The sequence below is a fragment of the Crinia signifera genome, chromosome 2 (assembly GCF_055691185.1).
Source record: "Crinia signifera chromosome 2, ASM5569118v1, whole genome shotgun sequence".
NCBI lineage: Eukaryota > Metazoa > Chordata > Amphibia > Anura > Myobatrachidae > Crinia > Crinia signifera.
This window is the reverse complement of record NC_139218.1, coordinates 13,971,483-13,996,917: the sequence shown is the minus strand read 5'-3', so window position 1 is coordinate 13,996,917 and position 25,435 is coordinate 13,971,483. Positions and strand designations below refer to the sequence as shown.

The window sequence follows — 25,435 nt, the reverse complement described above, 5'->3', positions numbered from 1 at the left end:
AGCGAGTGACTGTCTAATCTCTGCTTGTTGTCAGTGACTGTACTGCCAGCTCACCGGTTGGGGGATGGCAGGAGGGCATGCAATGTGATACCAGTTAGCTGGTTATGGGACTCATGACTGCATTGGCAAATTCTGCTAGTTTGAGGGGTGTTCTAAGTCAGGGATAACCAACATGTGGTACAGCAGCTGCTGTGGAACTACACATCACATTCATGCTCTCCCATGGTTTTAACAGGCACTAACAGCAAAGTTGTGGCAAGGCATGCTGGAAGGTGTAGTTCCGCAGACGCTGGAGTGTTTCAGGTTGCCTACCCCTTGCTCCCAGTGATGCTGGTGAGAGACCTCAGTGGCAGTTCTGAGATTGCATAGGGAGTGGCCTCAGACTGCGCACACTATGTATGTAATGAGAGGTGCTACCTTGCTAATGCTTCTAGGGACAGATGTATTAAGCATAGTGAAGAGATAAAGTGGAAGGTGATAATGCACCAGCCAATCAACCCCTAATGGGCCTACACACGGGGAGATTTCAGGGCATTTTCTAAAGGCCCCCATACACTAGCCGATTTTGGTCAGATTTAGGCCAGATCAGTCGGATCTGGCCTAAATCGGACCAAAATCGGCTAGTTTTGATGTCCCCTCAGATCCGATGCGCGGTCCCGTGCGCATCGGATTTGCGTCGGGTGGTCGGACCTGCTGCACGTCCGACCACCCAACTTGGGACCTAGTGGGGCGGTGCGGCGGTGGAGGGAGCAGGGGAGGCTGGGGACGCTGCGAGGGACACAGGCGGCATAGAGCCGGGCGGGGGGAGCCGGCGAGAGCTGTCAGCACTGAATAAAAAAAAAAAGCCCATACAATGAATGGGCGGCCTGTGATTGGCTGAGCGCTCTCTCAGCCAGTCAGCAATTGGCTGAGAGAGCGCTCAGCCAATCACAGGCTGCCCATTCATTGTATACAGTAGGCTTTTTTTTCTAGCACGGACAGCTCCCGGCTCTATGCCGCCTGTGTCCCCCGCAGCGTCTGTGTCCCCCGCAGCGTCCCCAGCCCCCCTGCTCCCACCAGCAGCCCCCCCCCCCTGCTCCCCGGGTTTTTTACATGTGATAAATCGAGACGATTTATCACATGTAAAAAATGGCACATCAAGTGCCAATCTAATCAAGCTCCCCCGGGGAGCAGCCGGGGAAGCTCAGGGGGAAGTAGCCCTAGTGTATGGGGGCCTTAAGCGATCTCACTAGAAATGCCCCTACATCGCTCCCTGTGTTGGGGCAATAGCAATGCACAGCCCCGCGCACCACTATAGCACGGCCATTAATATTCAGCATGCTGGATAAATCAAATAATTGCCAGTGTCCGGGCCAGGATTCTCCCCGGAGCACACAGCGCTGACACATCACTGTGTGCTGAGCGATCTAGCATCTTCCTGTGTGTAGGCCCCATAACTGTCATTTATCAAACAGCCGATTGGCTGGTGTGTTATCACCTTCTACTTCAGGGCTCGACAAATACCGGGGGCCAGGTCGCCACGGCGACCAGATTCTGCTTCCTGGCGACCAGATATTTTGCAGGGAGGGAGGGAGGAAGCAGAATCTGGTCGTCGGCAGCCCGACCACCCGTCTCCCCCGTCCTGTCAGGCCAGCGCAGCGCGGTCCCCGACCCCCCGGCCAGCCCGTGTCAGACACAGGCTGGTATAAGAGGATGCGCTGCCCTTGTCAAAATGTTTAAGAGTGGCGGCCGCGGGTCCCATCAGGGAAAGACTGCTCACCACCAGCAGCTCCGTCCCTGCCTCTGCCCGGCCGCCGGAGTTATGTCCCCTTACACCCTGCTGCGGGAGCTCCGTGACCGCACCCCTCCCCCACCGTGGCCCGGCGCTGGAGCTCCGTCTCCGTCCCCCTTCCGCATTGTTGCAGGAGCTCCGTCCGTGAGAACCCCCCTCCACCAGGCAGTGTGAGCTCCGTGAGAGCCCCCCTCCACCAGGCAGTGTGAGCTCCGTGAGAGCCCCCCCCTCTGCCCCGGCCATTTGAGCTCCAGCCTCCATGACATCACTCCCCTCTGCCCAGCCACCGGTGCTCCCTCCCCCCTTTGCCCCGACCACCACAAAGCACATTATGGATGTGTCACTATCACTACTGGGGGGGGGGGGGTAGGCATTAGGGAGTGGTACTGTGGAGGAGCATTACCTGGGGCATGTGTGTGGCCAGGGCCGGAGGTAGAGGGGCTGGGTGTTTTATTAGGAGGAGGGAGAGTTTGCCTGTAACTGAATTTTCACCAGCTGTACCTGCCTGGCATTTTGACCCCTGGCATCAAGCATGCAATGAGCATGTAGGTAAGCTGCACTTATGTGACATAATATGTACTAAGCATGTGGTATTATATGTAATGGGCATTACAGTGTTGCTTAATGTGTAATGGGCATGCCGTTGTTTTGTAGAATGTGTTATGGGCATTAGAGTGTGTGGCATAATGTGTAATGGGCATTATGGCATGTGTAGTGGGCATTATGGCACGTGGAATAACGTAATGGGTGTGTGACATGTGTAATAGGCATTGCGTTGTAAAATTTTCCGCGCCTTCGGCGCGCACTGCCCCTGTTTTTAGATTGTCTGGCTCCTACACTTTCATCCTGGCTCCTAGATTTTTTTAAGAATTTGTCAAGCCCTGTTCTACTTTATCTCTTCACCAGGCTTAATACATCTGCCCCAATAGGAGAAATAAGATGCAGGTGCACTATTCAAACATTACTGATTAGAATTGCAATACATGTTGCAATAGTTTGTGTAGTCTTGGCCAGGATGGTCCTTGGAATGCAGCCTATCATGTCACTTAGACCCCTTTTCCATTAAACAAGCCGGGTCACACCTGGGATTTTGTGCCCGGGTGTGACCCGGCTTGCAGACCATTTTTCACTAGTCACCTGACCCAGCATAAAGCCTGGCGGGTGATGTCATCGGGAGGCGGGGCTGGGGCGGCGCTGGGAGATGAGAGCACCTCCCAGTGGCAGTTTCTAAATCGCATCGACCTGGGATACACGTTTCCACTGCTCCGGGTAGTTACCTGGTTTGGAGTCCTGGGTCAGTCGACCTGGGATTTCTGCTTTGGACGCTTTTCCACTAGCAATCGAGTTAATTTTGCTAGTGGAAAAGGGGTATAAGGAACCAGTGGCCAGTACCTCACTGTAGTGATTGGCAGCAGTAGCCGATAGTAGCAGAGCTCTCTTAGCTCAGTCATTTCTTTAACAATTTGGTTAAAAAAAAGTTACAATTAAGGATGAAATTGTAATGCATGCGTCAGCTTTCCCGGGATGTCCAGTGTCCTCAGTAAGCTGCATGCAAGGATCATTTTCTATTGGTTTAATGTGAAATTTTTATTTCATTTAAAGTCGGTAAACCAGGGTTTTGCTATAGCTGAGGGCACACTGCAATTAGGGTGGTTGCTGATCGCTCAAACCACATCAACATTGTTTAATAATTCATAGACTATAAATATCAGCATGAAATTATTTTGCACTTCTGTGAATGGTTGTGTGGCTTTATAATAGCAAGTATTCATCACGGTTTGTATCCTAATGACATAAGTGCAATATCCTTGTGCACAGTGCAGTAATTCTGTCTCCAGTGTCAGGCTGGTAAGTGTGACTCGTACGTACGTTACTTGGTCCTTTAATCTGTGCAGGCACTTTTCCACATTCCATTCCTGTTATACTGTGGGGGAGTAATTGGCTTCAGCAAAGTGCTCATAAGGAACTAGATTATTTAACGATGCCTCTATTTGGTGCATGCAAAAGCCGTTTTTTTTAATATGAAGAGATTATTTGAATGATCTAGAAGAAACCACGTCTTGGTATAAATCATTGATAGCAGTTGTTATTGGTGCCAGTAATTCATTACCCCAGACAGGTCATGTTTTCTGTATTTCTTTAATCATGCACGTTATAAGTTTGATCTGCTGTGCCAGTAATTTATCCCACAGACCAAAATCCTCCAAACTTGACCTGTTAAGGCTACTGGAGCGCTGGACAGCCATTGGTTTTCTGATAGGCTAATGTAGCAGTGAAATTTCCAGATCAGAAGACTTTTACTGATAAGATCAAGAGAGTTGAAGAGCACAAGTGGGCGTACCCAACTCACAGTAGGGATAACACTGTATGTGCACGTAGCGGGTACTTGTTCCGTTACTTGCGAATCTTCTATATTCTCCCTCTCGGTTCTCAGTGTTGTATGCACCATAAAAAAAAGATTTGAACAAAAATGTGTGACTCTGAATAGATCAATACTATATATATTATTGTGACAGGAGAAGAGCTTTCTAGGCGCACCTCACTCACTTATAACAGGAGGGAGGCACACATATAAAGGTTTCTTTTCCAGTGTTAGTGCATCAGGTATATACACAAGTGAAGTGAGGAATAGTAGGCGTACCCTACTCACGGTAAAAGTAGGATGGTCTAAGCCCGTAACAGGTTCTTTGTCTTTCTATTCAGAAAGAATTTCGTGACTTGTTCCACAAGTTGTGAATCTTCTATGTTTCCCCTCTTTGCTCCCGGTTTTTTGTGTACCGTAGAGACAAAAATTAAACAACAGTGTGTGACTCCAGATAAATCAAAACTGTGTGTGTGTGTTTTATAACGGGAAATAGACTTTGTAGGCGCACCTCACTCACTTATAACAAGAGGGAGGCACACATATAAAGGTTTCTTTCTCGATATAGTTGCATCAGGTGTGTGCACAAAATGAATTCAAGAATGGTAGGCGTACCCTACTCACGGTTAAGGTAAGATGGTATAGGCCCGTAGCAGGTTCTTTGCCTTCCTCTTTCAGAAATTCGTGACAATTGTATTTATCTCCGTCCCATGCGTGTGGGTATTAAAAAGACAAAAAAAAGGTGCAATGTGTAGTCTCGTCATTAAATTTCTATGTCTCAATAGAATTTTATGAGATTGTAAGATATTTCTAATACCAGTGATTATGGTGAAATACTGTGTATATCCGTACCAGAACTCACACAAAAAAGTGTTCTCAGATTGTGCATAAAGGTATCTTTTGGTGCTCTCAATTTGTGAGTAGATATCCTCCACCAGATCATAAAGAAGTTTCTATACCCCATGTGAATAGAACATTTTGAGTGTAGATCGTATCGGCGTACCCCGACTTACGATTAGACAGATGTTTGTACTCCCGTAGCGTTTTCTTTATGCCCTGGTTTGTTGGTGTTGTACTGGAGTATTCTCATCCAGACAAATACCCAAAACGTAGAGGGCAAAAAAGAAAAAATACTGTTTCAGAGTTTGTACCCCAGGAGCAGAAATTCTCCCTTTTTTTGGCAGTCTAATGCCCCAATAAATGCTCAGTGTTTTTCCTCCGTAAAAAAACTTTTTTATTTTTCACTTAAAAATCGTAGTTTTTTTACGGAGGAAAAACACTGAGCATTTATTGGGGCATTAGACTGCCAAAAAAAGGGAGAATTTCTGCTCCTGGGGTACAAACTCTGAAACAGTATTTTTTCTTTTTTGCCCTCTACGTTTTGGGTATTTGTCTGGATGAGAATACTCCAGTACAACACCAACAAACCAGGGCATAAAGAAAACGCTACGGGAGTACAAACATCTGTCTAATCGTAAGTCGGGGTACGCCGATACGATCTACACTCAAAATGTTCTATTCACATGGGGTATAGAAACTTCTTTATGATCTGGTGGAGGATATCTACTCACAAATTGAGAGCACCAAAAGATACCTTTATGCACAATCTGAGAACACTTTTTTGTGTGAGTTCTGGTACGGATATACACAGTATTTCACCATAATCACTGGTATTAGAAATATCTTACAATCTCATAAAATTCTATTGAGACATAGAAATTTAATGACGAGACTACACATTGCACCTTTTTTTTGTCTTTTTAATACCCACACGCATGGGACGGAGATAAATACAATTGTCACGAATTTCTGAAAGAGGAAGGCAAAGAACCTGCTACGGGCCTATACCATCTTACCTTAACCGTGAGTAGGGTACGCCTACCATTCTTGAATTCATTTTGTGCACACACCTGATGCAACTATATCGAGAAAGAAACCTTTATATGTGTGCCTCCCTCTTGTTATAAGTGAGTGAGGTGCGCCTACAAAGTCTATTTCCCGTTATAAAACACACACACACAGTTTTGATTTATCTGGAGTCACACACTGTTGTTTAATTTTTGTCTCTACGGTACACAAAAAACCGGGAGCAAAGAGGGGAAACATAGAAGATTCACAACTTGTGGAACAAGTCACGAAATTCTTTCTGAATAGAAAGACAAAGAACCTGTTACGGGCTTAGACCATCCTACTTTTACCGTGAGTAGGGTACGCCTACTATTCCTCACTTCACTTGTGTATATACCTGATGCACTAACACTGGAAAAGAAACCTTTATATGTGTGCCTCCCTCCTGTTATAAGTGAGTGAGGTGCGCCTAGAAAGCTCTTCTCCTGTCACAATAATATATATAGTATTGATCTATTCAGAGTCACACATTTTTGTTCAAATCTTTTTTATGGTGCATACAACACTGAGAACCGAGAGGGAGAATATAGAAGATTCGCAAGTAACGGAACAAGTACCCGCTACGTGCACATACAGTGTTATCCCTACTGTGAGTTGGGTACGCCCACTTGTGCTCTTCAACTCTCTTGATCTTATCAGTAAAAGTCTTCTGATCTAGTTTACATCTAATCGGTGGTCTTCTTTCTTCTTTTTCCTGATACGCTCCGAGACCCACCGTATAACGGTTAGGAAGACCGGATGGAAATTTGACTGTTGGGATAACATCTGGACAGTTTTTTTGCGCCTCATACAGTTTGGAAAATCCTATTTGTATATTTTTGTATTATTGTTTTGGTTATTTGGTGATAACTAGGGACGAGTACGCACTAGAGGCAGCATTGCGCCATAGAAAGGCCATATCCCACAACTTGTTTTTGTATAATGTAGCAGTGACATGACACGCTGTGTGTAACCAGAACTTGTGGCTTTTGTCTTCCAGGGAACCTCCCGGTCACCAACGTACCATTCTTGGTTGGTATAATATGTGCGGTTATTGGCGGCATTCTTCTCATTACCATCATTGTGTCTGCAGTTGTAATCACAAAGAAGAAAAGGTCTAGGAAGGATTACTCTGGGTAAGACGGTGTCCAGAGTTACTTACTATGACTTCTGTCTTATAGCTGATCGCACACTACACAGACCATTCCCAGGGGATAAATGCCCACAGATGGTTAATGCTGCATTGGGATTCATTCTTCTCGTTCCTGCTGTGCATCCTGAATGGGGCATAGTGGGAGCAGAACAGTGCAGCCAGCATAGGGGTCATCCCACAGCTTAGCGCATAATGGAAGGTGTTTGAGTGTGCTTGTATTTCATGCTGGATCCGGATGACTCACGATGTCTAGCTAGACAGTCAGTCGCCCGGTGCTGCCAAAAGGCGGACATGAGTTTTTCATAATATTTTGGGGGACTCTTTTATGCTTTACCATCCACATGGACTCCGAATGGGCACGAGGAGCGAAGTACTACACTAGTTGGGGGTCCACCTGCTCTCAGGTGCCGGAGCCAAAAATCATGAAAAACTCCCGTTTACCTTTTTCATGTGTCATGATCTAGCTGGACATTGTTTGAGAGCTGTACCGCACCCGAGCAGCCCATGTGAGCAGCTGTGGTTACTATGCCTCCTTGTAGAATAGTGTATAGCTCAGTCCATGTATTGTTTTATAAAAGAGCCATTTATGTGCATCTCTCTGTCATGTGATGGGGAAGCTTTCGGCCCTCCAGCTGTTGTTGAACTACATATCCCATCTGCAACCATTTTAGCATGGCCAAATAGCAAAACTGTAGCAAGGCATTCTGGGATGTGTAGTTTAACAACAGCTGGAGGCCCCACCCCCATCCCTGCTGTATGCAGACAGCATTCCTTCTGTTCATGTTTGCAGTATACCCAAATTTCCATTTTCTTTTAGCATGAACAGATATCCCGCCTGGCTAGATTAGCTCAGGCACTCCAGGGATTGCTGAGCCCCCGTTATACGTTACCTGCTACCAGGTGAAGATTGATGTTCCGGCAATGCTGTGTGTGTGTGTGTGTGTGCATGTGATTTGTGAGGTGTTACTTGCCTGCCCCGTTTTGTTTTTCAACCATGAAAGCAGCACCTATCATCCAAGAGTGATATTTGGTGCATCTCTTCTGTGCGCTTGTGTTATTGGGCCAGATGTACTAAGCATGAGAAGTGATAACACAGAGAGTGATAAACCACCAGCCAATCAGCTGATTACTGCCATGTTACAGGCTGTGTCTGAAAAATGACAGGTAGGAGCTGATTGGTTGGTGGTTTATCACATGCCCACTCCTGAGGTAAAGAAACTGCTCACGGGTCATTTACATTTTTTTCCCTCCTTAATTTGTATACATTTCTTGATCATGCATGTTATATGTTAGAAGTTACATTCCCCCAGAGGTTACAGGTGACTTCTAATATTTATCGTTTACATGAGAGGAATGTAACCAGGTTTCCTGATGCAGCCAGAATTCACCAATGATAACATTTATAAGAGCTTGTACATTAACATGCCTTGCATAATAACATACCTCCCAACTGTCCCACTAAACGCGGGAACGTCCCGATTTTTGGGGACGTTCCCGCGTCCCTCCCGAGGCCGGCTGTGTCCCGCTGCGGGGGGGGGGGGGGGGGCAGTTGGGAGTCCGTCCGTGTCCCCCCCCCCCCCCCAATCTCACAGAATAGACGCTGTGCGCATGCGCACAGCGTCTATTCGCGGACGAAAACGAGGGCGTCGCCTAATTTGCATAAGCCACACCCTCATTTACATAGGCCACAACCCCTTTCCGGGCGCTATTTGTGTCCCTATTTGATTCTTCCGAAAGTTGGGAGGTATGATAATAATGTGTGTGGTTATCCTGACTGAAATGCTGATATTGATGCAGTAACTCAATTACTTGACCTCCTAATCTAATGAAGGATAATTGCAATGAGCTCTGTTTTCAGCCTTCGCCTTTATAGGGTGCAGGGACTTGTGATATCCTTATCGCTCAGTCCATGTGTGTTCGTATATATGGAGTAGGAAGGGTTCTACAGACACGCAATACTCTCCTCCTCATCACTTGCATGGCTTGGTGACTTTCCTTCTGTTTTATAAATCTATTATAATGACTCGACTAATATAATTAATCCTTCTGAAGTTTGCATGGGGTTTTCTCACCTCCTCCACCTGGACAGGATCCCAGACTGTTGTTCTCCCTTTGCAGACACGGTGTAAGATCTAGACAATGGATCATGGCGCTATAACTGGTGTCTTTGACTCTTCAGCTGCGTTTTCCTCATGGTAACTAGGGTGGCCGGTTCTTCAGATTTCCTGTGTGCATCTTTCTCCAACCGCTTCCTGTCTCTTGCAAGCCGCACAAACCTTTACCGCGCCGTCTTCTTCTTCTGCATGGTGTCGCTTTCACTGGTGTGTTTCTTGCCTTTGGTAAAAGCAGAAATAAATTTGCCGGGGACTGTTATATAAGGAACCGAAGGCGTTCTGAGGAATACAAAGCCATGGCTTCAATGGAAATATAATTTAATAAATGCTACCCAGTGAGGAACCAGTAACTATTCCTTACCTTTTGGGGAATTGAACTCAATGTGTCTACTTATAAATGTTTTAGCTGTCAGAACTACACCCAGTTAATGTTTTTGAGTCCCCCGTCAGTGTAATTCTCCAGGGATCAACAAGAAGCAGACAGACAAGACCATTGTGAAACTGTTGCCATGGTCTCAAACACAGGAACCCCATAATTATGCTGCGGAGGTTCGTTAGTGTTTGTGACCATTCCACTGCACAGTTTTGTGTCAATGTGGTCAGATAGGAGATGCCCAAATCAGAGGACAGGTTCATTTAAATTCTAGAAGCCATATTCCCTTGGCCTGTACTGTGGAACAACCTGATCAGCTGGACGGAACGTCTAGTAGTTCTGCAGCTGTATCTCTCGTGCAGCTTTCTCTGCTGCAGTGAAGCTTGTTTACACCATAAGATGAAAGCACCCGGCTGTGTTTCGGAAGAGCAGATGTTGCAGGCCAATCTTGTGTGATTCCTGTAATTACAGCAAAACTTAATGTCAATTCTATACATCATTTATGGGCTAGAACTCGGGTTGTTTGATCCCCTTTTTGGGGGTGAAGGTTTCTGCTCGCTGTAGATGTGGGTCCAAGTCTATGCTGCTCTGTGTCGTACTTTCATCTGCATCCAACGAGCAAATGCTTATTCTGTGTCACGTTTACATTCCGCAGTCCTGTGAATTCCATTTTGTGATTTGTTTAACCGTTATTTGTTACTCATTATTTCGTCATTTTGTTTTATTTTTGTATTTGTCTTATTTCTCCCACTTCCGTTCTTCTTTATCTTGGCTTTTTTTTTTTTGTTTCTCCTTTCTATTTTTTTCTCTTTTCATTTTTCACCGTTCATTTCCTCTATTCTGTCACCTGTTTGTGTTCTGGCTTCGTGTACACCTGTCGAACGGTTTGCGCTCCTCCTGTGCACCCGTTGCTTGCTTCCTGCGGGGCAGCTGCAGTACAACAGAAAGCTTGATGTCTGCGGTTAAGCAGCCTCCATGCAAGTCTCCATCCAACACTGAGGCTTTGGTAACCAACGTCCCCTCTGGAACCGTGCAGGTAAATGCTAAGTAAAAGTGATAGCCAAGGGGTTTTCACATAATGTTCACGTCTTGACCTGTATGTGCAGCTTTCGGCAAACTGTTTTAGATCATTGGGTGGTGGAACTCTATTTAGAAGGCAGCTGGGATTATAGGCCATACATATTGCATAGACCACTGTAATACATTGATAGCAATGCGTGCGTAAGTCTGGTGTAGTGTGAGAGACCCCGGACCAGAGTGCTGTGATGTCACAGTACTGTCGCCAAAATATTAAACGACTTTTGCCAGAACATTTCAGCCACCTGAGGTTTAACCATAGGGGTATGGATGATTTTATAGCTATGGAGTAACCCCATTATAGATATTTATCCCATGTGTTCTGGGCTATAACTGGGCCCTCAGCAGGTGGAACCCGATTATCTGATCAGACTGAGCATCTAGGCTGCTGTATGTCTTCCAGGCTTTTCTGGTTAGTCTACCTTCAATGATCATGCATTCCCACCATTGTAATATTTCACAGTTTCTGTGGCATTCCAGCCCCTTACCATATTTGTCCTCTATACGCTCTTTCTGTATGGATACCCTCTTCCTAAGGTAGCTTTCTCTTTAAACACACTTGGCGGCACTGGATGTTCCTAAGGTAATCACTCCCCCCCCCCCCCCCCCCCCCCCCCCCCTACTCAGACTTCACCAGATCATACATGGGCCTCACTGACCGCCCCACTCCCAGGCTTCCTTTGCAGAAGCTAAGGGAAGAAGTCTGCTCTCAGATGGGACGGTTTCAATCACTTCATTGCCACAATTTCTGCATCGTGGTTTACCGAACGCGTACCTCCTGTTCTATGTTCCCTCTCTTGTCTGTGGTTTCTGGTCAACTGTACACGGCATTCTGCGATGTAAGGGAGCACTCTGTCCCCTGACAGAACCGCACACACTCACCTGGGATGAGAATGCAGTACAATCTCGCTGCTTTGTCCTCTGCCGCATGCATTAAGTAGAACTCAACATTTTTCAGGATTGGATTCTCGTTCTGAAGTGAAAATTACATTTTTGCCATCCAATAAGGCACTTTCTCCTTTGTTTTCTGGTTCTTTCTGAAGCAAACCCCAATTTGCATCGAAGTTAATCGCCTTCTACATTTGACCAGGACTCGTACTCCTTGCACATCAGTGCAGTGTCATTTTATCATTCCTGATCTACCAACATAATCTAGGGCCCATATTCGATGCAGCGAATGCTCACACTGGAAGAAGCCTCCTCGTCCTCCCTGTTCTCAGTTAAAGAATCTTTTTAGGCTGGTTTATTAAATGGAACCTACTTTCAGTATTTCTACCACAGCTGTTCGATATTCTGCTACAGGGTTACCCTGGATGGGTTATCATGGTTTGTCCCCTGCCACATGGTTCCTCAAACCGTTTTGCTCTGGGATCCCGTCAGATAATAAATATTATTATGTCCGGACCCCAGCAAGTTACCGCAGAATGGTCACCGAACATGCACGGCAGCATTGTGGAGGCACAAAACGATGCGAGGGAGTAACGGACAATTCAACAGATTTTTGATACTCCTTTGATCACTGGCTGAGATGTCATCAGCCGCATATTAGAGTCACGGCCCCATACTGAGATAGTCACGTCCCACTTTGGGGTCAGGACTCAATGTTAACACTGCTGCTTTATACTATGCACACCTGCATCACAGGAGTCACTTGGTTTTCTTGCTCTACATAGGCAACATTCAGAGGAAGTTCTGGGTCAGTTATCAGATGAAGTTTCTTAGTAAATGTGTGTTCTACCTCATTCAGAGGAAGTTCTGGGTCAGTTATCAGATGAAGTTTCTTAGTAAATGTGTGTTCTACCTTGTTGCCACCACTGGCGACTGCAACAAGTATAGATATTATCCTTTTATATATTTATTTAGGGTTTCACAGCACCTTGCAGAGTACATAAGCCTAAACATTCCAAGCAAAGACTTACATTGCAGAACATCGCAACATATGGGATACATGCTTTATAAACATGGGGCAGTATTCAATGCTCTTTTGCGAGCTGTGACGGTGAGCAGTGCTAATTGCTTGCTGTCACAGCTCGCGGGTCAGTATCCCCCTCCCTTTGCACAAGCCGTTTCCACCTTGCTGGGTTTTTACAGCAAGGTAGAAACGGCGTGTGCGGCCGCCAAAACAGAGAGGCTTGCAGCTAAATGAAGCGGGCCCCCTGCATTAGCCGTGAGCCTAGCCATTTGAGGGAATCCTCGCTGTCCTCTGACAGTAAGGATTCCCTGGAATGTTGGATAGGGTGAACAGCCGACATGGGGGTTAAACGGCAGGGGTGGCTTGTTTTCAGCAAAACCTCACCTTTTAAACCCCTCACCGTCCGCATTGAATACAGCCCTTTGTGTCTTATGCCATCACAATTACCATAAAAGTAGCACCGACGTTTGGGTGCAGTTGTGTGGAGGAAATTATGGTATAAGCGGGGAAGTGGAAAGAACATTCGGGAAAAGGGCCTTGCTCCTGTGAGCTTACAATCTAAAAGGAAGGGTCAGACAGAGACAAGGGAGAGAATGTTAATGTAGAGCAGTGGTTCCCAACCCTGGTCCTCGAGTACCCCCAACAGTACATGTTTTGCAGGTCTCCACACAGAATCACAAGTGATATAATTAGCTCCACCTGTGGATCTTTTAAAATGTGCCTGAATAATCTGTGCACCTACTGGGTGACCTGGAAACCGTGCACTGTTGGGGGTACTTGAGGACCAGGGTTGGGAACCACTGGTGTAGAGGATAGAGCAGGGGGTCAGGATGGGAGCTGGAACGCTTGAATCAAGTGCATTATGAGTGTCCATTTGGAGGCCGGAGGAGAATCTGAAAGCGTTTTCCCTTAGTTTTAAAACTCTTGGGATGGGAGGTAATCCCACCTCCAGGATGGAATTCTTGCGCGCCTGACATCCCTTTTAAAATACATACATATGGAAGGGTCATGACACTGGCTGTGTACCGCTGTTGCCTTAGTCCCACTATTCCTTCTGTTTATTGCTAAACGACTTACAGTAAAATCCTGGATGGCTGCATAAAGTCACATTATTCATAGGTGGGTTGCTTTAGTAATCCCTACTCTGATACATATCACTGCAATTAGGTGCACGTTTAACACCTCAAACATTTGCAATTCCGTTCCAGTGACACATCGCTTTATCTGTGTGTTTTCATAATCAGATGTAAAGTTCGAGCTGTAAGTGATGGGGGAGGGGGCCAATATAGATGTAAGTGATGGGGAATGGGGGCCAATATAGATGTAAGTGATGGGGAATGGGGGCCAATATAGATGTAAGTGATGGGGAATGGGGGCCAATATAGATGTAAGTGATGGGGAATGGGGGCCAATATAGATGCAAGTGATGGGGAATGGGGGCCAATATAGATGCAAGTGATGGGGAATGGGGGCCAATATAGATGCGAGTGATGGGGAATGGGGGCCAATATAGGTGTAAGTGATGGGGAATGGGGGCCAATATAGATGTAAGTGATGGGGAATGGGGGCCAATATAGATGTAAGTGATGGGGAATGGGGGCCAATATAGATGCGAGTGATGGGGAATGGGGGCCAATATAGATGCAAGTGATGGGGAATGGGGGCCAATATAGATGCGAGTGATGGGGAATGGGGGCCAATATAGGTGTAAGTGATGGGGAATGGGGGCCAATATAGATGTAAGTGATGGGGAATGGGGGCCAATATAGGTGTAAGTGATGGGGAATGGGGGCCAATATAGATGTAAGTGATGGGGAATGGGGGCCAATATAGATGTAAGTGATGGGGAATGGGGGCCAATATAGGTGTAAGTGATGGGGAATGGGGGCCAATATAGGTGTAAGTGATGGGGAATGGGGGCCAATATAGATGTAAGTGATGGGGAATGGGGGCCAATATAGATGCAAGTGATGGGGAATGGGGGCCAATATAGATGCGAGTGATGGGGAATGGGGCCAATATAGGTGTAAGTGATGGGGAATGGGGGCCAATATAGATGTAAGTGATGGGGAATGGGGGCCAATATAGATGTAAGTGATGGGGAATGGGGGCCAATATAGATGCGAGTGATGGGGAATGGGGGCCAATATAGATGCAAGTGATGGGGAATGGGGGCCAATATAGATGCGAGTGATGGGGAATGGGGGCCAATATAGATGCAAGTGATGGGGAATGGGGGCCAATATAGATGCGAGTGATGGGGAATGGGGGCCAATATAGGTGTAAGTGATGGGGAATGGGGGCCAATATAGATGTAAGTGATGGGGAATGGGGGCCAATATAGGTGTAAGTGATGGGGAATGGGGGCCAATATAGATGTAAGTGATGGGGAATGGGGGCCAATATAGGTGTAAGTGATGGGGAATGGGGGCCAATATAGGTGTGAGTGATGGGGAATGGGGGCCAATATAGGTGTAAGTGATGGGGAATGGGGGCCAATATAGATGTAAGTGATGGGGAATGGGGGCCAATATAGGTGTAAGTGATGGGGAATGGGGGCCAATATAGGTGTGAGTGATGGGGAATGGGGGCCAATATAGGTGTGAGTGATGGGGAATGGGGGCCAATATAGGTGTGAGTGATGGGGAATGGGGGCCAATATAGGTGTAAGTGATGGGGAATGGGGCCAATATAGGTGTGAGTGATGGGGAATGGGGGCCAATATAGATGTAAGTGATGGGGAATGGGGGCCAATATAGGTGTGAGTGATGGGGAATGGGGCCAATATAGGTGTGAGTGATGGGGAATGGGGGCCAATATAGGTGTGAGTGATGGGGAATGGGGGCCAATATAGGTGTGAGTGATGGGGAATGGGGGCCAATATAGGTGTGAGTGATGGGGAATGGGGCCAATATAGGTGTGAGTGATGGGGAATGGGGGCCAATATAGGTGTGAGTGATGGGGAATGGGGCCAATATAGGTGTGAGTGATGGGGAATGGGGGCCAATATAGGTGTGAGTGATGGGGAATGGGGGCCAATATAGGTGTGAGTGATGGGGAATGGGGGCCAATAAAGGTGTGAGTGATGGGGAATGGGGGCCAATATAGGTGTAAGTGATGGGGAATGGGGGCCAATATAGGTGTAAGTGATGGGGAATGGGGGCCAATATAGGTGTAAGTGATGGGGAATGGGGGCCAATATAGGTGTAAGTGATGGGGAATGGGGGCCAATATAGGTGTGAGTGATGGGGAATGGGGCCAATATAGGTGTAAGTGATGGGGAATGGGGGCCAATATAGGTGTAAGTGATGGGGAATGGGGGCCAATATAGGTGTGAGTGATGGGGAATGGGGCCAATATAGGTGTGAGTGATGGGGAATGGGGGCCAATAAAGGTGTGAGTGATGGGGAATGGGGGCCAATATAGGTGTAAGTGATGGGGAATGGGGGCCAATAAAGGTATGAGTGATGGGGAATGGGGGCCAATAAAGGTGTGAGTGATGGGGAATGGGGGCCAATATAGGTGTGAGTGATGGGGAATGGGGCCAATATAGGTGTGAGTGATGGGGAATGGGGGCCAATATAGGTGTGAGTGATGGGGAATGGGGCCAATATAGGTGTGAGTGATGGGGGCCAATATAGGTGTGAGTGATGGGGAATGGGGGCCAATAAAGGTGTGAGTGATGGGGAATGGGGGCCAATAAAGGTGTGAGTGATGGGGAATGGGGGCCAATATAGGTGTAAGTGATGGGGAATGGGGGCCAATATAGGTGTGAGTGATGGGGAATGGGGCCAATATAGGTGTGAGTGATGGGGAATGGGGGCCAATAAAGGTGTGAGTGATGGGGAATGGGGGCCAATATAGGTGTAAGTGATGGGGAATGGGGGCCAATAAAGGTATGAGTGATGGGGAATGGGGGCCAATAAAGGTGTGAGTGATGGGGAATGGGGGCCAATATAGGTGTGAGTGATGGGGAATGGGGCCAATATAGGTGTGAGTGATGGGGAATGGGGGCCAATATAGGTGTGAGTGATGGGGAATGGGGCCAATATAGGTGTGAGTGATGGGGGCCAATATAGGTGTGAGTGATGGGGAATGGGGGCCAATAAAGGTGTGAGTGATGGGGAATGGGGGCCAATAAAGGTGTGAGTGATGGGGAATGGGGGCCAATAAAGGTGTGAGTGATGGGGAATGGGGGCCAATAAAGGTGTGAGTGATGGGGAATGGGGGCCAATAAAGGTGTGAGTGATGGGGAATGGGGGCCAATAAAGGTGTGAGTGATGGGGAATGGGGCCAATAAAGGTGTGAGTGATGGGGAATGGGGGCCAATATAGGTGTGACTGATGGGGAATGGGGGCCAATATAGGTGTGAGTGATGGGGGAGGGGGGCCGTGGAGGTGTAAGTGATGGGAGAGGGGGGCCAATATAGGTGTAAGTGATGGGGTGGGGTTCACGAACTTGCTTATGAGAGGTAAGTGTTTGTTCCAATTTGTTTATAAACCTGTATAAAAACACTGAAAATTAATAAGACTTTTTTTTTTCCTGTACCCCAAAATTGTGGAAAGACTTTAATTGATGAAAACACATTTTTCAACCATTACCAAACTGTGACCATATCATCCATTGGACACCAGTACTTATGTATTTAGTATTTCTGGCCCCTAGAAGCCTCTATATTGTCCTGTTATTACACTAATTATGAAGGCAGGGCTGTTTCCGCACCTCTCCCAGGAAGCTTTTTGTAAAGTTTTTGTGTGGCGTCTCTGTGTGCACCACATTGGCATAACTTGCTGAGCTATCGTTCCTCGTGTTGCGCACATTCACGTGGTTTATGCGATCTACATAACTCAAATGGGCTCTTTGGCCTGCGTCTGGAGAGACACTTAGTACTACATGTGCTAGACAATGCAGGTGATTATCAATTCAATCTGTGTAGAGACTGAATATAAATGTGGCCTATACCTCTCAGCAGCCACTTCCGTTCTCCAACACAACTGTGCAATCTCTGCCTGCCAAGGAGTACTTGCACAGCGTTCCACTTGGCCTCGGAACGCCGCTGTCTGTCCTTTCACTTTATAATAGCATTCAGATAATAATCGTTAGGCACATTAATGGATATTGTGTACCAGTAATGTATCTGTTTAATTCAGTTCTTCGTACTTCTGTAAAAGGTCCTTTTAGAACCGAATACAGATGATTCCTGTGTCCATCTGTCAGGTGATTGTAGGTTAGTTGGGTGGTGGTTTGATAATACTTCAGCCCTGTTTAGAGTTCTTGGCGCACACGTTTGTGCATGGTGGCGCTTGGTTGCTTTTTTCATGGGACAAGCAAACATTGCAGAGATTGTTCCATAATAGGATTTATTTGTACGGTGTTTGCGTAGTGTATCTTCGGTGAGAGATCTGCCTGTCCCATTGTGCTCGCTGATTACCTATGGCCTGAACACACACTAGAAGAGGAGACCATTGCAGTTACGTAGTGGAACAATTGACTTTAACGGGCAGGACGAGGAGTCTTCTTTCTAGTTGGGTTCTATGGTTTTCTCATGGAACAGATGAATTGCAGAATGAGGTGGAAGAGCAGATCCCTATAAAAGCTTACTTCTGTATGTTATTACACCTGGTGCAAACCTTCTGGTAAAGGGCCACTGAATAAGGGACCGCTTATGGTTTCTTGGGAACGCGTTAATCACATATGCGAGTATCATTCTCTAAACTGTCCTCAGAAAATGAAATCGCGCAACGTTTCCGAAACGTACTTTAAAAAATATTGGGGCAAGGGAAAACATTGACTTTATTGTACGGTGATCCGAAATGACTCTCATCTCCTTTCAGGGGCCGGTAATTTACGCTCAGCTGGATCACTCGGGAAGAGCTGGCGAGCAGATCAACAAATCAGAAACTGTGGTCTACGCGGACATCCGAAAGAACTGCTGACTCTCCTACCTTTGGTTACACACATATAAATATATATATTCCATAGACTACTGCTAATATGGGGCTTTACGTGGCACAAAACAATTGTCGCGCGTATGCCATGTGCAGCCTTGCCAACCCGGGACCAATGCATGTGACTGTATCGGTGTATTGTATACGTGTGTGCGTCACAGAGTGCGCTTCCAGGAGCACGTGCGCTAAGATGTTACAGTGGTGTCTAAGGTCCTTATGTTAGTCTGATTTATTAGCAGCACCGCTGTAATCCTTCACCTCCATGAGTTTTTCTTTTTGCCTGTTTTCTTAGGTCATATACATATCTGAAGCTGAAAGTAACATTCAGGTGCTTGCCAAGACATCTTTGTCCTTCGGTATATACGTACGATATTACAGGTTTACACTACTACTTGTTAAGTTATATATGTATGAATTGATAAATGTACCCTTCTCTGGCTTCAAAAAAATCATATCTGTAAAATCTCTGGGTGAAATCTAGCCATAATGTGTTTTCCAGTCTATTTTGTATTTTCAGATTTATCACCGTACTAAAATCATCCCTAAATAAGTGCAATTAGTCTCGATTACACTACGTATGTATTCTTTGCTGCACCCACCCCCCTCCCCCTGTGCATATAATGCTCCGGTGAGACTGTAAAATCGAATGACGCATTCTGCAAAACTTTATTAGGTCTGTGAAGAAAACAGTAAGGGGCTTTTTTTTTTTTTTGCTGCCAAAGTTGTTCTGTATCTATGTCCGTGCGCGTAGTAATCACCTGTTGTTTTGTACCTGTGAACGCCACTGCTAAACTCTCTGATATAATAGAACTTTGTACATACTCTATTTAATCTGAACTCAGAGACCAGCGCTGCATGTCTGACTGTGCTTTGCCATATTTTTCTAATATATTTTAAAAAATAAACAAAAATGTAAAACTGGAAAAAAAAGGGAGAAAGTTACTTAGAAGTCTGGTGCCGTAACTGGCCAGTCTGGTGCCATAACTGTGCAGTCAGGCAGGAGACTGGCACAGCTATTACGGGGTGTAACGTGGCTGCTTTTACCTCGCTTTAATATCCTGAATGTCAACCATAACGTTGCCTATCGATGCAGCATGTACCGGTCACTTACATGCAGTGGACACAGACAATCCGATAATCGGGAAATGATCATTTCATTATACCAGGAGCCCATATATGGTGTTGGAGAGCACGAACCTGAAAATGTGTTTCAGTAATCTGCAGGTTGCAAATTCAAATAATCTGCTGGCACAGTGCCCAACATAAACCGTTAAGGTGATTAGCACGGTTCTTGTGGATCTGCTCTTCCCACGTGGTCTCCCTGGTGGCTGATGCCCGTTCCCTGTATCCACTCCAGACTCAAAGTCTCTCCACTATGTGTAGGTGACGGTACTAAGTCCACACATCATGTTAGTGCCATGAATATGTACTTGGCTGTGTAATTATTGTAAATTGTACAAGCTGTTTTTATTTACTTGTATCTCTAGGTGTTGTGATATATTAGCTAGTGATAATTCAGGCCTTTTTATGTCTCCTTTGAGTATCCGAGTCGGTCCTAACCCAAGAACGCATATTTAAGCTGAAATCGGCACCATGTTCATTTTGCATTATAGGGTAAATTTTACTAAACCTTATGAAAATAAAAAGTGTTGTTGCCCATAGCAACCAGATTCTGTCTATTATATCTCTATTGCATCCTACACAATGATAGGCAGAAAATGATTTGGTTGCTATGGTAAATCTACCCATACATCTTGTCAGCTAGGCAAATCCTTAATCATAATAAACGGTAACCACTAAAATTACCATCTGCCTCATTGAAATGAATGGAGTACTACAGTTTACTGGAATCTACTTACTTCTACTTATGGTATAACAGCTGCCCGAAATCGCCTGTTAAAAACTCATAACACTCTCTCTGCAATGACGAGTTGTAAATAGCTGCCCTATCCAACAATGGGAATCATAGACCTGATCAGTGCATTCCACGATTTGTCTCCGTGGTTACCGCTTGTGTTGGGGATGGAGGATTGTTAGCATATGTAATTTGCATTAACAACTGTGTGATTATGGGCTACAACAGGTGATTTCAGGCGAAAGTCCCTACTTTGTGTGACTGCGAATCCAGTGTTATAAACAGACCAGTCCTGTTTCGGAAATCGTCTTTTTGAGCAATGTTACCCTGTAGCATAATCTCTAGATGGCTCTCCAAGACAGACTGGGGGGGATGATGATGGAATTGCCAGGTGAACAAGTGGAAGCCGTTTGTATCTTTAAAGACAGAGAGGTCTTTGCAGAGGGTCTTTCCCACTAATCGCTGCCCACCGTTCCTTTCTAAATCATGCCGCCTGCTAACATAAAACAGTTATTAATAAAACCATAAACGAATGGGCATCTACAATAGCCAATAGGATGTCAGGGAGAACTGTGGGGTATTTCAATGATGGGAATAGGCTGTAGCTATGTTGTGTTCTTTATGTTTTATAAATATAAATGAGTATTCGCGGTTATCCAACGCTTTCCCTACTGTGTCAAAGCTAGAACTGCTTTGTGTCCTGATTCACATTTTTTTGTAAACTGGAATTTATTTTGTATTCATTTCTGGAATTGCATTGACATGTCTGCTGCAAGGTGCGTGGGGTCACATGATCTGCAAACTCCTCCTCTTGCTGAAGACCCACCAGAGGCCCTCAGCCGAGGGAGGGGGGGCCCGTACCGGTCGGCTGGAGTAGATCTCGTATAAATGCAATTGTAAAAGGATATTTTCTGTATTTTTACAGTTATTATACTGGAATAAAATTATTTTACACTTCAGTGTACAGTGTGTGTGTGTTACATTTGTACAGTGTTTGTTATGCATTTTGTATTTTTTTTTTTTATTTTAATTATGGGGTTTAATGAAACGTGATAGGGGTCATGATTTATTGTACACATGCGGAGGAAATAGCTCTTTGATGTGATCACTTGTCAATCATCCCACTTAAGGGAGGGTATGGGTGGAGCTAAATTAAATTTGCATAAAGTGAACGGTGCAGTTGTAGTTGAGCTCCACCCACCTCAAATATGCTATATATACCCAGTCATTCATCATGCTTCCAGATATAATGTGGCTGGTAGGCATTTCAGGTGATTAGGCAGAAGTGCTAGATGCACGAATACAGTGTGTGTCTAACCATCATGAGTTTGAAAAAACTCAGGAGCCCGAGGTGTGCTCCCTACCACCAGTGCTGTGCCTAAACACGTGCAAAGGGGGCTGTGCGATCGAAGTGGGTCCATCTCCCGAAGGAGGTAGGGCCCCGTTTTTCCCCTAACCCCTCTCAACCATAAGGCCGAAGAGGGGAAAATAGGGAACGGTGGGTCCTCCTTGCCGAAGCTTAGAGAGACCCTCATTCCTCAACCCCCGGAAGGGTTAGGACGGTGGGTCCTCCGCACCCAAAGGTTTGGAGAGGCCCTCAGTAGACTTCCCTCCGCCTTGCGGCTCGGGGTCGTCCTCAGGGGGCACGAAGCTCTCCCCAAAAGGTGAGAGCTTCGGCACATTGGGGAAATGGAAGGCCCGAAAGGGTCGACCACACTACCCAAAAAAAGTGACAAAACTACAAAAAACAAGGAACGTGAAAAGTGACGAACGTGAGAGGGGAAGAGAAATAAATAATAAAGGACCCTAACCAGAAGGCCAGGGTGGGGGTGTGAAAAATTGTCCTACCCCATCCAAAAGGACGAGGTAAGGACGTGAAGCGCATACCTAGAGGGGAAGTACGCAGTGCTAGTGCATGGTGATTTTGGGATCACCCGTGCATGTTCGGCACCCCCGAGTTTCCCCGGGGGCACAGTGCAGCCTCGGACTCCAAGCAGCCAGCCAGTCAGCGTCCGACCAAGTGTTTCTCCGTCTCAACAGCAGGCACTTTCCAGCCACTGGGATGGGAATGGGTACTCCACTGGGCTTTTCGAAAGACTCCCTTAGGGGCTGCAACCCCCTCGGAAGAGCAATCTACTCAGTCCCAGTGTTTCTCCGCTCCCAGGGTTAAGATACTAGGCTGAGCTTTTCGCTGTGCCCAGGCTGGTGGCTTGCCCAACCTGGACCAATCTACTCGGTCTCAGCTTTTCTCCGCTCCCTGGGAATGGATACTAGACTGAGCCTTTCGCTGACTCATCCTTCAGGGGCTACGAACCCCGTCAAGAGAGTCAAACTACTAGGCCCAGTGTTTCTCCCCCCCTCTCACCAGTGGGTTTACAGAAACAACACCACCTACCACTGGCAGAGGTGAAGGTACTCAGCCAGACTTTTCACCACTCCCAGGCAAAAAAGAGGGGTCCCACACCCTCCGCCCATCAGAGCAGCTACTCAGTCCAACCTTTCTCTATTCTCTGCCAGAGGCCAGTCCATACCCACTGATAAGAACAGATACTACACTTGATCTTAGCCAAAAGGCCGAGAAGCGATGTGTCTAACCATCATATTACAATAGATGTATGGTCCGTATAACCCTGCTAGTTGGACAATAATATAAGCTCTGGTCAGTGTAACTAACCTGAAGGCCCTTACACAGTGACCGGTATTGTTGAACAATTTCCCTTGAACTTTCCAGTGTCCTGGACAAACGATACTGTGCAGACGCACTGACCGATATGCAAAATGACGGACATTCCAGCTAGAGCAGGGCTGGACAACACCGGCCCTCCAGATGTTGATGAACTACACATCCCAGGATGCTTTGCATTCGTTTTGCTATGTGGCCATGCTGAAACTGATGCAAGGCATGCTGGGATGTGTAGTTCATCAACATCTGGAGGGCCGGTGTTGCCCAGCCCTGAGCTAGAGTCTAGTAAAATGCAGCTTTTAGTGAATGACCTGTTCAGAAGACAGACACCCTTGTTAACCTGGTTTGCTTTGTCCTAGAGCAGCACCTCCCAGCCTCTGTTTAGCTGCTCACAACCCCAACCCTAGCATTGTTGACTTTTCCAACATCCAATACTCTCCCATAGACCATACTGTCCCTGTACAACTGGACAATCATTAAATTGCACATGTTCTGTGGCTGATTAATATCAGGTAAAATGCAGACTTGTAGCCAGCCAACCACAGACCCTGTGTGATCCATTAGCGTCCCGGTTAAATCCCTGGTGTGGTACCATGAAACAAGACCCTGAGCAAACACAAATAACATTAAATAGAAAATAAACAAAGACACAAAAGGAACGTGTGCCACATTCTTAGGAAGTCCTTACGAGAAAATACGTGAAAGGCAAGGTCACTATTCGTGATAGTTTCAAAGAAACTGGTTCAGATTCAGATAGACCCCCATGGTACCACACCAGGGTTAAATGGAAAGCCTTCAGATGTTTGTACATTTCTGTGATTACATATACTACTTTCAGACTGCAAACCCGTGTCCAACCCTGCATTTTGAACACGGGTTTGTCCTTGTGAAGAGCTGTGTCAGACTCATAAAACACCCCTTTCACACAACACTTCAACCCAGGTTTTCTTAGGATTGGTGCTTACACACTGAACCCGTGTCCGGCCTGCAAAACCTATGTGTGTCATTAAAAATTGAATTTTCTCTTTCGTCCAGTCCGGTGACACAGCTAACCTTGGGATGTAGGGATGTAGAGGGGTCCGCCAGGAGCCAGGCACCTATGCTTCAAAACTTTGGGAGCAGGCTCCTCCCTTCTGCATCCCATCATGCCTCAGTTTCGTTTAGGTGCCCACAGGAGTGGGTGCAATGCTGAGTGGCTGCGCGCAGCCACACTTTTATTCTTTGGTTTTTTAGTTAGGTTTTATTATTTTCTTAACTTATAGTGCAGGTTTTGCCAGCATAGGACTTCTGCAGAAGTCATTACATGCTGAGAGCGCAGCAGGACACAGACAGAAGCGCGTCCTGTCAGTGTCCTGTGTGCGGAGAGGTACATTCAGGGAGAATGTGCGCTCTGCACAGCGCTGAGCTCCGCTCAGACGGAGACTGGTCCTGGGCCACGGGGGACCCCATCCAGCGCCTTGCTAGAAGGGGATCTTGGGGAAGGGTCCTCCAGCGATGGCGGACGCCATCTTTAACGGTTTGGGAGCTGAAATCCCCCAGGGGAGTTGAAGCTCCTTACAGGACGCCCAGCGTTTCTGGGCAACTCCAAGTAATCCCTAGAGGGGGAGTTACTGGAGATAGAGAGAGACAAGGTGGGTGCGTCCGAGGAGGATTTGGCGCCAAAAGCGCGACTTCCCTCAGGGTTTGGAAGATTGGACTCTTCCACTCGTTTCTGGCGCCATTACTCTGTGCTTGCTGCGGAGCGGAGAAAGACAGAGCCTGCTTGGAAGTCTCTCTGGTGAACGCTTCCTCCACTGTATCGCTAAGCAACAGGAAAACAGATAAGTACACTTGGTGCATTGCTCTGTGACTTTGCCTGAACGTTGTGCAGTGTTTAATACTTTATATTATCATGGCGGACGAAGGCAGTTCTGTTGCTGGGGAGGGAGCGCTTGAGATGTTTTATCATTGCAAAAAATGTAATGTTAATATGTCGGTTGAACAGTTGGACCAGGGGGAATTATGCCCTTCCTGTGAAGCTGTCCCCTGTGGAACTCGCACTACTAGTCCCAGGGAGGCTGAGCCGGCCTGGGCTGTGGCTTTGGGACAGTCTGTGAAAGCTTTAGCAGAGGCATTAAACAGGCAAAGGGGATCGTTGGTGGGATCACCAGGTCCCATTCCCTCATCTCAGGGATCTCTTCCCCTTTCACAGGGAGACCCCATATTGCTGCAGACTATGCAGGATACTGCTCAGGGGGTACATAAAATGTCTTCCCTTTTGGAGCAATTCACGAAGGTTTCTGATGAATTTATGCTGCGGC

At 46.5% G+C, this 25,435-nt stretch overlaps 1 protein-coding gene and 1 pseudogene across 1 annotated transcript in view; one reads left to right on the top strand and one right to left on the bottom strand.

Moving 5' to 3' along the window:
- Positions 1 to 21,411, top strand: part of MPZL1 (myelin protein zero like 1) — a 34,182-nt gene extending 12,771 nt beyond the window's left edge. The window contains exons 4-6 of the mRNA XM_083171582.1: positions 7,021 to 7,156; positions 10,591 to 10,696; positions 18,484 to 21,411. Of these exons, the coding sequence (XP_083027708.1) occupies positions 7,021 to 7,156; positions 10,591 to 10,696; positions 18,484 to 18,585 (344 nt within the window). The 3' untranslated portion in view covers positions 18,586 to 21,411. The remainder of the gene's footprint in view (positions 1 to 7,020; positions 7,157 to 10,590; positions 10,697 to 18,483) is intronic.
- Positions 21,412 to 22,902: 1,491 nt separating this feature from the next.
- LOC146060863 (U2 spliceosomal RNA) lies at positions 22,903 to 23,038 on the bottom strand (annotated as a pseudogene).
- Positions 23,039 to 25,435: the final 2,397 nt, after the last annotated feature.